Raw genomic sequence first — 14,238 nt, 5'->3', positions numbered from 1 at the left:
CGCCCCTATAAATAAGCCTTTTTAAATAAAAATGGGCTTGTGTAATCTGTTGGTAATCTTTTTTTTTTCTGTTTAAGAATAAGTCTTGGGGCGCTTGGGTGGCTCAGTCGTTAAGTGTCTGCCTTCGGCTCGGGTCATAATCCCAGTGTTCTGGGATCGAGCCCCACATCGGGCTCCCTGCTCCGCGGGAAGCCTGCTTCTCCTTCTCCCACTCCCCCTGTTTGTGTTCCCTCTCTCGCTGTGTCTCTCTCTGTCAAATAAATAAAATCTTAAAAAAAAAAAAAGTCTTGAATATCTTTTTATAATCATTAAATATTCAACATCCTTAAAATTATAATATTTCACTGTGTGGGTAAGAGTAATTCTTAAAGGGAAATTTAAAAATTTTAAGTTATTTATTCATGAGTAGATTATGGTTTGAACTATATGTAATTCTTTTAATGATAAATTATCTTTTTAAACTTTTATTTAGAGATAATTTAAGATTTATAGAAAAGTTGTATAAATAGGAACAATACAAAGAATACTCGTACCTCCATTACCCTAATCTACCTGTTAACATTTTCTTCACTTGCTTTATCATTTGCACTCACTCTCACACTTTTTTTTTCCATAGAGTAAGTTATGTAGGTCATGGTCCTTTACCTTTGAATTCAATGTATACTTTCTAAGAATAGGGATGTTTTCTTACATAAAACACAGTACAGTTATCAACTTCAGTAAATTTGACATTAATAAAATAAACTCTTCATTTTCCAGTTATACTGATTGACCCAAAAACGTTCTTTATAGTATTTTTTCCTCCTTTACTACAGGATCTAATTTAATTTAGCGTTAGGTACTGCCACTAGTTGTCATGTCTCTTTAGTCTCCTTTGATCTGGATCAGTTCCACAGCCTTTCTTTGTCTTTTATAACATTGTTTTTAAAAAATACTACATAAATTATATTGTCTTCTGAGGATATTACATCTGGAGGTAAAGAATCATTCTTTCTACTTCTTTTTAAATGATGTTACTTTTGATCACCCAGTCTAGGTAGTTATCTGGTTTTTCTACTGTATAGTGTTTGTTCTCTTGCAAATAATAAATAGTATGAGGATGGGAAATACTTTTGGACCATGCAAATATTGTGCTCCTTTTCAGAATTTCCCCCTAGATTTAGCATCCATTGATAATTCTTGCCTTTATTCTGATGGTTACAAAATGATGATTTTCCATTTCCAGCATTCCTTTCACATTTACTGTGTGGTATTCTTTGAGCAAGAGTTCTCCTTCCTTAGCTATTTGTCATTTTATTATCAGTTTGGAGTCATGGATTATTTCCCCATTCCAGCACAAATTTATAATTCATCCAATTATTTTGGTGCTCAGATTGACCTAGATTAAGCCAGTGGAAATCTTTTTCAAGCTGGCCTCTGTGTCATATACCTTTTTTATTTTTTTTTTTTTAAGAATTTTTTTTTTTTTTATTTAAGATTTTACTTATCCATTTGACAGAGAGAGAGAGCGAGAGCAGGAACACAAGCAGCAGGAGTGGGAGAGGGAGAAGCAGGCTTCCCCCCGAAAGGAGGGAGCCCGGTGTGGGACTCGATTGCCAGGACCCTGGGATCATGACCTGAGCTGAAGGCAGACGCTTAACGACTGAGCCACCCAGGCGCCCAGTCATATGCCTTTTTTAAAAAGCGATTTATTACTTTCTGGCACAACAGAAATGATTTTTTTTTTAGGCTTTACTTTGCACTAAAGATGATAACTGTAAGGACTAATTTGTTCAGGTATCTTGGTCAAGATGAGAGAGATTGGGAATTTTGCTGAACAACAAAATTCAAATGAATTCATTAAATCTGAAACATTTGATATCTTTTTATGTATAGAATTGTTTATTTCTGAATTCAGGGAGTTAAAAAAAAAAGTGCCTTATACTTAACCTATACTTTTGTGATTCTGAGATTATACATGATATGTAGGGCTGATCATAAGTACTTTAATAAGCAAATAGTTTGAGAATTTAAAATGATTATTTAAGCATTAAAAATTTAAGTAACATGAATCTTTAAATTATTAAAAGGATTTCCATTATATATAATTTATTTTTTTATTTTTTATTTTTTTCCATTATATATAATTTAAAAAGAATTATATGTCCATAGTAATGATTGTAAATTATGAAAACCTGGTAACGTTTGGTTATTCCTATTAATTTTAAACTATTAGAAAAGAGCAAAAGGGCGCCTGGATGGCTCAGTCGTTAAGTGTCTGCCTTCAGCTCAGGTCATGATCCCAGGGTCCTGGCATCGAGTCCCACATCGGGCTCCCTCCTTTCAGGGGGGAGCCTGCTTCTCCCCCTCCCACTCCTGCTGTTTGTGTTCCTGCTCTCGCTATCTCTGTCTCTGTCAAATAAATAAATAAAATCTTAAAAAAAAAGAAAAGAGCAAAATAATCAATGAAATAAATATAAAAGAAAAAACCATCTGATGTCTATACAAAAATTGTACTCATTTGGTGATTGAAGCTGTTTTGTTTATTGATTTCTTTTGTTTACTCTTTTGTATTTAACTTCAAATATTAAGATGTTAAGTTAGTAGAATATAAATTTTTTAATATTTTCAGTAAAGTTTTAATTTTATTGGTTTCTATGCAAAGTAACATGTACTTTTTGAAATTTTATAGTGGGAAGAAATGGATCTGGAAAAAGTAACTTTTTTTATGGTAAGTATTGTTTTTTAAATTCTAAATATGTTAAGACCTGGGTATCTTCAGGTAATTTATTTTAAAAATTGGTTTTCTAAAAAATAAAAATAAAAAATAAAAATTGGTTTTCTGAGAGGCTCCTCTGAGGGGTGCCTGGGTGGCTCAGTTGGTTAAGCATCTGACTCTTGATCTCAGCCCAGGTCTTAATCTCAGGGTTGTGAGTTCAAGCCCCTCATTGTGCTCCATGCTTGGTGTGGCGCCTACTTAGAAAAATTGGTTTTCTGAGGTTGTGTCTGCATGAAACTCAAAATACTTCTTCACACAGGGTTGTAGTTTAGTGTAGAGGATTTCAAGTATAATGATATAATGATCTGAGTTCTCTATACCTAGTGATTAATTAGGTGAAAAACTAGGCAAAACAATCTCTTAAGGTACTCTTTGCACTTTAAAAAGAGGTCTTTGAGGGCGCCTGGGTGGCTCAGTTGGTTAAGTGACTGCCTTCGGCTCAGGTCATGATCCTGGAGTTCTGGGATCAAGTCCCACATCGGGCTCCCGACTCAGCGGGGAGCCTGCTTCTCCCTCTGACCCTATCCCCTCTCATGCTGTTTCCCTCTCTCTCTCTCTCAAATAAATAAAATCTTTAAAAAATAAAAAAAATAAAAATAAAAAGAGGTCTTTGACCTGCCTACTTCGATGGGTTGTGAGAATCATGAGATAACACAAATGGAAGTGCTTTTTAAACTTGAGTGCAGTATCTAAATTTTGCAAATGCATATATATATGTATGTATATATATATAAAAATATAAATGCAGTAGAATAGCTAATACTGTTTTGGAGAATGGCTTATCTTTCTGTTTCATTTATTTATTTATTTATTTTTATTTATTTTTAAAGATTTATTTATTTATTTGAGAGAGCGAGAATGAGAGAGAGAGAGAGTACATGAGAGGGGGGAGGGTTAGAGAGAGAAGCAGGCTCCTCGCCGAGCAGGGAGCCTGATGCGGGACTCGATCCAGGGACTCCAGGATCATGACCCGAGCCGAAGGCAGCTGCTTAACCAACTGAGCCACCCAGGCGCCCTATTTATTTGTTTTTAAAGTAAGCTTTGTACCCAATCTAGGTCTTGAACTCATGACCCCAAGATCAAGAGTCACATGCTCTACTGACTGAGCCAGTCAGGCACCCCTCTGTTTCATCTTCTAGAAAAATGCTTTCTAAATCATTTTTTTTGAAAGATGGAGGGGTGTAAAAAATCACAGATTCAACAAAGACTGTTGTCAATTTGAAAATAGTTAAACAGGGGCGCCTGGGTGGCTCAGTCAGTTAAGCGTCTGCCCTTGGCTCAGGTCATGATCGTTGGGTCCTGGGATCGAGTCCTGCATCGGGCTCCCTGCTCAGCAGGGAGTCTGCTTCTCCCTCTGACCCTCATGATCTCTCTATCTCATTCTCTCTCTCAAATAAATAAATAAAATATTAAAAAAAAAAAGAAGAAAATAGTTAAATAGCTTTGAAAATTAAGTGGGGCACCTGGTGGCTCAGTCAGTTAAGCATCCAACTCTTGGTTTCAGCTCAGGTCATGATCTTGGGGTTGTGGGATCAAGCCCCCCATTGGGCTCTGCACTTAGTGCAGAGTCCACTTGAGATTCTCTCTCCCTCTCTCTCTGCCTTTCCCCACCACACTCTCATTCTCTCTCTCTCTCAAATAAATAAACAAATCTTTAAAAAATGCAATTAAGTATAATAATGCCTCTGTTAAATCCTTCGGAGAGAAAAAACATTTTAACAGTTTTGGACTATACAAGAAGCAAGTTGAAAAATATTGAACCTCTTAGTTGAGTAGTGCTTGAGGAATAGCGGGGAACTTAGTAAGTATCCCTTCTGTGCTCACAAATCCCTTCTGTGCTCACAAATCAATAGGCCTTCAGTGGTTGTAATTTGGTGATAAGAGAATGGGATTGGAGTAGAAGTACTTCATGATCTCCAGGGGATGAAGGCAATTTGAATCTATCCTCCCAAGGTGATTATAAAAGATAAACCACTCCACCCTTAGTGTACACATTCATACATGCACACTCAACTCTTAGAATGTCAAAGGTCTCTTGGGGGTGGACTGGAAACAGGACAGCTGAGTAGAGTTTCATTTCTAGGACAGGGTGGTCTAGTTAGGTACCCTATATGGAAGCAGGAATAGTTTCTTACAGCAGATAAGGGCAGTGCAAGCATTGCAGTAGAAGGTGGGAATCTGAAATAATGTCCCTGTATTTCCCACTTAGTTCAATTTCTTTTGACAAAAAGTATCCAGTTAAGGATATTCTAGGGATATATTCTATTTTGTTAATAAATATTTTGATATATATTATTTATATCTGGTGGGTACAAACAAAGTGTTAACCACTCAGTGTATACTTTGATCAAGAGGTAGACTTTAGTTTGCATGTCTCTTTTTGTTACCTCAGTGTTCTCTTTTTCTTCCCTTAAATGTTTCAGTGGAAACTTCTTAGTATTTTTCTTATCATTTCCAAGCTAATTAGTCTGAAATACATGCAAATCTTCTGCATAGATGGAATAGATAATCTACTTTTTCTGCCTTGTTCATTACCTGGTAGAAAGTATGGGGAGTTATAAATAAGGCATAGATATTTTTTTGGACTGTACTAATAGTTACGTTTTTGTATTTTTAGCAATTCAGTTTGTTCTTAGTGATGAGTTCAGTCATCTTCGTCCGGAACAGCGATTGGCTTTGTTGCATGTGAGTGAAATTGCTTTGAGAGGTTACTGATACTTTGTATTTTTTAAACTACCCTGTTGATTCTGGTAAATAAAATCATTTGTTCAGGCTTCAGATCTTTTGTAAACATGATACAGTCTCTCTTAAGTGTATTAATTCTGCTGTGGAGTTTAGCCTCCTATATTATGCATGACAAAGGCCTAATTTTTATATAATGGTAAGAAAATTGCAGGATTTTTCTATAGATGGGTATGTCTTCCATATAAATTCTTTATTAAGAGTATGGTCTGGTAATGCTCAGAAGCAGGTTTGCTGAGGAGAAAAAAAGAGTTTGAGGTTGGGAATTAGGAATTTTGAGACTTAGAACCAGAAGTTAATTGGGAGTATAGGGAAGCAACAATTGCAAACTAAACAACATACTTGTTTTATTTCTGGCCGTATTTGTAAGTCAAATGGTAACAGCATTTTCCAATATGAAAGGTAAGTGTATTTATAGTAAATAAAATTGTTAGAATTTTTCATTGAATAATTATGAATAATGAACTAAAGAAATTTAAGGATAAAAAATTATAAAAGGCTATAATAAAATGATAAGATTTCTTTTCGGTTTGAATGTGGCTTATAATTAGTTTTAAGACCAGAAAGTGAAATTCCCTAGTATATCTCAATAGAGTATCTCACAGGTACTAGGGAGGTGTTTTGGTTATTTTTGTTTTTTTAACCATTATCTTTTATTTTACTCTCTTAAACTTGAATTTTTAGCCCAGTAATCAGAACTGGTTACCTGTAGATGAACTTTTTTTTTAGGTTTCTAAGATTGACATTGAAAGAATAGCCTCTTTAAGTATCATTCTTTATTGTGTTGAATCACTATGTAGTAACAGTTTCTAAACTCTGGAAATTCTCCGGACTTGGTATAGCAGTAGCTGGGTCATAAGTTGGTCTATATGTGACACATGTTAAATGTGTGTCTTGTCATAGCAGATTTAAGATTATGTAGCATATTGCAAATTGTTTAAAAAAGCTGAGTTCCAGTAATTATATAATTTGTTAGGGTTCCTTTCCAGCATTAAATGAGTCTATAAGAGAAAAGCCTCAAGTATTACAGGTATTAGCAAATAGGTAGAATTAGGTGTGCCTGGGGTCTTAGGTTCTAATAAAGTGGTCTTCAGAACAAGACCTAAATACATCTGACTTTGATATCTCTTGAATAGTTCTCATGTTTTTAGTTAGAATCTAAAGCCATTTGGTTGAAAAGTATTGTTATCCTAAGCCAGTGTCTTTGCTCTTTTGACAAGAAGGATATATACTAGTCTGATAGAAATTTTTCTCCATTAAATTAGGTTTGTTACCATGCACTAAATTTTAAAGGTATTTAAAGGAAAAAAAAAAAAAAGATAAAGAATGTGAAAATACCAGTTAAATGATGTTTATTTTTTGCATGTTTTAGGAGGGTACTGGTCCTCGTGTCATTTCTGCTTTTGTGGAGATTATTTTTGATAATTCAGACAACCGGTTGCCAGTGAGTAATGGCTTTTTTCCCCAGTAATAAGGTTGAGAATTTTATTGATGCAGCTGATTTTCTTCCAAGCTTTGAAACATTTACAACTGTACTTAAGGTCTTATAATTTAGTTTTTGCTAAAATAGCTATACAGTTTACATATTAATTTTGTCTTAAAATTATAATGAACATTCTAGTAAACAGATGGGGGTGTGTAAGCTGTTGTGAAAAAGTGTCTGTCTTAAGAATTGATATTCATAGCATATCTTTAGTGAGAATTGAAGTTTAAAAATAATTGTTATGGTTAGGGACTATAGAATGACCTTATTAACTAAAAAGTTTCCCACTTTTACTGTGAAATTAATTTTAGGCTTTTACATTTTTTCTTAGATTGATAAAGAAGAAGTTTCACTTAGAAGAGTTATTGGTGCCAAAAAGGATCAGTATTTCCTAGACAAGAAAATGGTCACGTAAGCATTTGCTTTACATTTTAATTTCTTTACAAAAGAGTGAAAGTACTTTACTTAGCTCATTATATGGGTTTTATATATACCTTGTGTTCAACAAACCAGTATTTAGAGCATTAACATAAGAAAAAGGATTCTCGGGGCACCTGGGTGGCTCTGTTGGTTGGGCATCTGCCTTTGGCTCAGATCATGATCCCAAGAGGCTGGGATCGAGCCACGCATTGGGCTCTCTGCTCAGTGGGGTGCCTGCTTCTCCCTCTTGCTCTGCCTGCTTGTGTGTGCGTGCTCTCTCTCTCTCGCTCGCTCTCTGTCAAATAGCTAATATCTTTTTGGGGGAAAAAAAAAATCAGGATTCTCTGAGGCTGATATAATAGATGGTTTAATGACTATAGTCCCTCATGCTTAACCCAGGAGTCAGCCTTCATTTTTTTGCTTATTGGGTTATTTATCTGAAAAAATTTTTTCAATGTTTATTAACAGGAAAAATGATGTGATGAATCTCCTTGAAAGTGCTGGTTTTTCTCGAAGCAATCCTTATTATATTGTAAAACAAGGAAAGGTAAAAAAATTGTATGTCCTTTTTTTATAGAATTTGTTTTCTGAGTATATTCCCTTGAATGATGAACTTGGTTTATTGTTTTTAGTGGTTAAGTTGAAGCAAAAATGGACCTTACTGTCTTTTGTTTTCATTGATTTATTTTGTATTGATAGTATTACCTTTTATGTGGCCATAAAGTACAAAGTAGATCTATTGTGTAGTGGGATAGAATCATTTCTGCAGTTGGTGGATTTTGTCTTCTTGATGGCCTATATCACTTAATAAGATGTCCTGTACTGGAAGACGTTTTTGGTTTGTGAAAGTCACAACGATCGTATTTAAGAATAGTATAGAGGGGTGCCTGGGTGGCTCAGCTGGCTAAGCGTCCGACTCTTGATGTCAGCTCAGGTCTTGATCTCAGGGTTGTGAGTTCAAGCCCTGCGTTGGGCTCCACGCTGGGCATGAAGCCTAACTTAAAAAAAAAAATACTATAGAAATTCTATAAAAATAACATTTGAAAAAAATTACTTCCTAGGGGCGCCTGGGTGGCTCAGTCATTAAGTGTCTGCCTTAGGCTCAGGTCGTGATCCCGGTGTCCTGGGATCGAGCCCCGCATCAGGCTCCCTGCTCCGCGGGAAGCCTGCTTCTCCCTCTCTCACTCCCCCTGCTTGTGTTCCCTCTCTCACTGTGTCTCTCTCTGTCAAATAAATAAATAAAATCTTTAAAAAAAAAAATTTACTTCCTAAAATTAATGCTTTGTTACTTAATATATCACACAGCTAAAATAGTTAGAAAGCTTACATTGCCAGAAATCTGCCATAATGCCACATATTATTTTTTCTTGTAGAGATTATATTTTCTATAGTTTTTAGTAGTTACATACTTTTACTGTTTCTTCATATACTTTAAACTATATCTAAGATAATTTCTTTTTTTAGAACATAGCCTGCAGTCTTCTCATAGTTTGTTGTAGTGTTTTTTTTTGGACTAGGGGAAAGTTCTTTTTAAATGTCCACTTATTTCATATTGGAGGATTTTTAGATATGTGTTGGAAAGGTAGCATCCAGGAGAAGTGATTAGGAAGAGTATGGTGTTTTGCATTTGGGAAATGCAGAACAAGTTTTTGAAAAGACCAGCTTTATAAGCAAGGAATTTCTTTAAAAGGAGGCTGATTATGAAAGACTATTTATCTGAGTCTTCCCTACGCACATACAACATAGGCCCTTATACTTCATTTCAGTTTCTACTTATATGTCATTTCATATAAGCCATTCAGGAAGTTACCTCAACTAAAAGAGCATTGCCTTTACTCCAGCCCTACATGTTTTCTCTATTCTCTGTTTTTCCTAACAGTTAGACTGTACTGGTATATGTTTATTTCCTGTTGTCTTCCACTTAAAATGTAAGTTCCAGGAGGGAAAGACCTTTTCTGTTTGTTCATTGCTCCTTTCCCAGTGCCCAGCAGAGTGGCATAATGTTGTAAGCATTTGTTAAATATTTTTTAAGTGAATACATTGAATGACCATATTTGGGGTAACCAGGGATAAGGATCTGACGGAGGGGGTCCACCTGGGTGGCTTAGTCAGTTGAGTAGCCGACTCTTAATTTCAGCTTGGGTCATGATCTCCAGATCCTGAGATCAGGCCCTGCGTCAGACTCCATGTTCGCTGGGAAGTCTGCTTGGGGATTCTCTCTCTACCTCTTCCCTGGCCCCTCCCCACACTTGAGTGTGCGTGCACACTCTCTCATTCTCTCTCTCTCTCGAATGAATCTTTAAAAAAAAAAAAAAAGGATCTGAAGAGGGATTCTTTGATTTATATGCTTTTGATAGACCATACTGTCTTAGTTCAGAGCTGGTTCTCTTTTTATGTGAAAGTGAGAGTAACTCACTTCACTTTTTTAATGCAGTGAAAGCATTTTTTGCCTTTAATGATTAGTTTTATTTTTATGAATATGGTAAACTCATGCTTGTTGTTTAAAGTTGCATGACACTAGTTTGTACCACTTTCTGTGGTTTTTTGGCCATATATATTTTTTCAAGATTTTATTTATTTATTTTAGAGAGTATGCGAGCAGGGAAAGGGGCAGAGGGAGAGAGAGAATCTCAAGCAGACTCTGCCCAGCGTGGATCCCGATGTGGGGCTCCATCACATGCTTTTGAGAGCACGACCTGAGCCAAAACCAAGAGTTGGACACTTAACTGACTGAGCCACCTGGGTGCCCTGCCATATATTTTTAAGATTTTAAAGATGCTTTTGCTTATTTTATTTAATGGTCACTACCCCTGTTAGTTATTTTTATCTGTCTCTATTTAAAGCATACCATTTTTGGGGTACCTGGATGGCTCAGTCAGTAGAGCATGTGACTCTTGGGGTTGTAAGTTTAAGTCCCGTATTGGGTGTAGAGTTTACTTAAAAAGTAATAATAATGCATACCATTTTTGTTATATATATATATATTTATTTATTTATTTATTAAGATTCTGTTTTAGAGAGAGTGCACACAAGTGGGGGCAGGGACAGAGGGAGAGAATCTCAAGCGGACTCTGCACTGAGCACGAGACGGACTCAGGGCTTGATCTCACAACCCTGAGATCATGACCTGAGCTAAAACCAAGGGTTGGACGCTCAAGCAACTGAGCCACCCAGGTGCCCCTGTTACATTTTTAATAGTATCATTATAGCTTTTTAAAAATATAGAGTGATAGTTTCTGCCTTGTAAAAATACTTTGCTCTTTCCAAGTGGAGTTCATCTTTTATACAACTTACAGTGTTGACTGAGAAAAAGTGTGGTGATGGGATGTTTGTTTTTAGAGTTTTATTCATAAATTAGATTGATGAATGTATCAATTCCATTTGGATTTTCATTTGATAAATTTCATTTAAATAAAGGACATATAGGTGTGTAGGTATATGCACTGCACAAATTACATTCTTGACGTGATACTCAAAACTTAGCATGTGAAAACTCTTTCAAGGTAGAGTTCTTAAAGAGCAATCTGTAGCTACGTAATAATTATTTTTCTGAAATTTGTAGATTAACCAGATGGCCACAGCACCAGATTCTCAGAGACTAAAACTATTAAGAGAAGTAGCTGGTACTAGAGTATATGATGAACGAAAAGAAGAAAGCATATCTTTAATGAAAGAAACAGGTAAAGAAGTGTGATTCTGCCATATTTTATGAATTACTTTTTCATTGTGTTATTATAGTTGAAAGGGCTTCTGTCTTTTCTCACCAGTATACTGTTTGGTAATTGGCCTATGTACTGAATGGAGAGAAAATTAGTTTGTGACATTTTAAGTTTTGAGATTTCAAATTTCTCTCTTTAAATAAAGAATTGCTGTTAGATAATAATGCCTTTGTAGGTCAACTATTTTGTGCCTCCACTGTCCTCATTGTTAGTGAGGATAACAGAATTGGATGCAGTCCTCAAAAAAAATTGCTGGGAGTGTCAGCTGGCATTAGGTTTTAAGTTGTTCAGGAGCAAGTAAATGGAAAACTTTGAATCTTCTTTAGTACATGTATTTATGGAAACCCTACTTTGCTTTTCAAGTTCTGTGTTCTGTCATGTCTTAAGAGTCAGACAGTCTTGAGTTCAAAATCTGACTAATAACTAATAATTAACTGACACTGTGACTTGATCTCTCTGGTCTAAAACCTCTCCATCTGTAAAATTCTTTTTCATAGTTTATGGTGGTGAGTAGAGGAGCAGAGTAGCACCATGATTGGAATATAGTGGGTGTTCAATGTATGGAAGTTATAGATAATGCTATTACTATAAAAGTTGAAAATCAGTGACATCAGTGATATTAGTAGGGTTTTTTAAAATATTGTGGGAAGGCACAGTTGCCTTTAAAGGAAGTTTAAACTGAGGCCCTTAACCACATGTAATAAAAGAATTAGGAAACACTGGTTCAAAAAGATACATGCACCCATACGTTTATTACAGCATTACTTAACAGTAGCCAAGAGGTAGAAGCAACCTAGCTGTCCATCAATAGACGAGTGGATAAAGAAGTTGTGGTATATGCATACAATGGAGTATTACCTAGCCACTTTTTAAAAAATGAGATCTTGCCATTTGTGACAACATGGATGAACCTAGAGGGTATTATGCTGATGAAATAAGTCAGAGAAAAGCAAATACATGATTTCACTAATATTTGGAATCTAAAAAAAAACCAAGCAAACAAAACAGACTCATAAATACAGAGAACCACCTGGTGGTTGCCAGGGTGGTGGTGCAGGGGGAAGATGGGTAAAATAGGTAAAAGGGATTAAGAGGAAAAACTTTCAGGTATAAAGTAAGTCACAGAGATGAAAAGTACAGTATAGGGAATATAGCCCATGATATTGTAATAACATTGTGTGGTGAAAGATGGTAACTACACTTACAGTGAGCATTGTATAATGTATCGAATTATGGAATCACTGTGCTGTGTACCTGAAACTGATATAACATTATATATGAACTAAAATAATAAAAACTTAAAAAGTGTCACCATGTGTAACGTTCTCTGATGCTTTTCATAATAAAGCATTTTGTCATTTTAGTATCTTAGATGATTTGGTTACCACATACTATTCTATAATGCTGTAGTTCTTAAGATTAATTTTAACTCACGGTATATTTGAGAATAGATACTATTTACATAAAAATTTTATTCAACTCCTTCACCCCTCTCTCATTTCTTTTTAAGAGGGCAAACGGGAAAAAATCAATGAGTTGTTAAAATACATTGAAGAGAGATTACATACCTTAGAGGAAGAAAAGGAAGAACTAGCTCAGTATCAAAAGTGGGATAAAATGAGACGAGCCCTGGAATATACCATTTACAACCAGGAACTTAACGAGACTCGTGCTAAACTTGATGAGGTAAAAGAATTTTGTTATTTAAATTCAGAGTGATTTAATTCAATGACTAGGTTAAGCTCATTCTATATTTATACTTTTCAGGGATTCTTAAATAGAAACTTAAAAAAAATTTTAAACCTCTTGGGCGCCTGGGTGGCTCAGTCGTTAAGCGTCTGCCTTCGGCTCAGGTCGTGATCCCAGGGTCCTGGGCTCGAGCCCCACATAGGGCTCCCTGCTCAGCGGGAAGCCTGCTTCTCCCTCGCCCACTCCGCCTGCTTGTGTTCCTGCTCTTGCTATCTCTCTCTCTGTGTCTAAATAAATAAATAAATAAATAAAAATTTAAACCTCTTAATGAAATCATTGGTCAGTAAATTTGTTCTTTCAGTTTATTCCAAGGAAAATGCCTAGACCTGTATCGTCCTTGCTATAGTTTTATCTGAAATGTCATCAGGTGGTGGTGCAAGGCAAACCAAAATGAGGGAAGCCACCTTTAAAAGCTTCATGAAGGGGTGCCTGGCTGGCTCAGTCAGTGGAGCATGGGACTCTTGATATCGGGGTTATGAGTTCAAGCCCCATGTTGGGGGTGGAGTTTACTTAATAATAAAAAACTTCATGAATTTTTTTCTTGGTTTTTTAGTAATACTTAAAACTAAAGGAGCTTTTTACTTTAAAACCACTAAAAATTAAAAAAAACTTCAGGTGAATGATTTTGTTTTAGCAGATATTTTACAGTTTTACTACATGTTATGAAGTATTAAACAAAATACAAAATGAGTTAGAAATTACAGCTTTTTGTTCCCCCCAGCTTTCTGCTAAGCGAGAGACTAGTGGAGAAAAATCCAGACAATTAAGAGATGCCCAGCAGGATGCAAGAGATAAGATGGAGGTAAGATTATAAACTAGGCTTGGGTTAACTTACATTTTTTGAGCACAGTAAATCCTTTTGTACCAGAATTAGGGAATGGTAACTTCAAATGCATGTCTTGGGATTGAGTATTGGAAAGACAGAATAGTACTGAAAGTGTAAATGAAGGAAAAAGGAACAGAACTAATGGTGTAAAAACTCTGCTTTTATACTTCTAATTGTCTGACTCATTTCTATTTCATACTTTTTGACTAGGATATTGAGCGTCAAGTTAGAGAACTGAAAACAAAAATTTCAGCTATGAAAGAAGAAAAGGAGCAGCTCAGCGCTGAAAGACAAGAGCAAATTAAGCAGAGGACTAAGTTAGAGCTTAAAGCCAAGGATTTACAAGATGAATTGGCAGGCAATAGTGAACAAAGGGTAAGTTAAAATGCTAAAAATGAAAGACGTAAGTGTTCAGTTGAATAGGAATTACAGAAGACCATCCTTTCTGTGACGGGGGTGCATGCTTAAATTTTTGTAGAAGATCTGGCACATTAAAATAATTTTCACTTAAGTAGCAACTCAGTACTGTCTCCTTGTTTCT

The 14,238-nt window shown here is 35.6% G+C and overlaps 1 protein-coding gene across 1 annotated transcript in view; it reads left to right on the top strand.

Moving 5' to 3' along the window:
* SMC3 (structural maintenance of chromosomes 3) overlaps positions 1 to 14,238 on the top strand; it is a 38,599-nt gene that overhangs the window by 4,980 nt on the left and 19,381 nt on the right. The window contains exons 3-11 of the mRNA XM_006735766.3: positions 2,672 to 2,710; positions 5,376 to 5,443; positions 6,873 to 6,944; positions 7,315 to 7,394; positions 7,872 to 7,950; positions 10,966 to 11,083; positions 12,633 to 12,808; positions 13,593 to 13,673; positions 13,908 to 14,072. Coding sequence (XP_006735829.1) covers positions 2,672 to 2,710; positions 5,376 to 5,443; positions 6,873 to 6,944; positions 7,315 to 7,394; positions 7,872 to 7,950; positions 10,966 to 11,083; positions 12,633 to 12,808; positions 13,593 to 13,673; positions 13,908 to 14,072 — 878 coding nt within the window. The remainder of the gene's footprint in view (positions 1 to 2,671; positions 2,711 to 5,375; positions 5,444 to 6,872; positions 6,945 to 7,314; positions 7,395 to 7,871; positions 7,951 to 10,965; positions 11,084 to 12,632; positions 12,809 to 13,592; positions 13,674 to 13,907; positions 14,073 to 14,238) is intronic.

This window comes from Leptonychotes weddellii, chromosome 6 (genome assembly GCF_054177405.1).
Source record: "Leptonychotes weddellii isolate Sample4059 chromosome 6, ASM5417740v2, whole genome shotgun sequence".
NCBI classification, from domain to species: domain Eukaryota; kingdom Metazoa; phylum Chordata; class Mammalia; order Carnivora; family Phocidae; genus Leptonychotes; species Leptonychotes weddellii.
The sequence above is the reverse complement of the archived record's forward strand: the minus strand, read 5'-3'. Positions and strand labels throughout refer to the sequence as shown.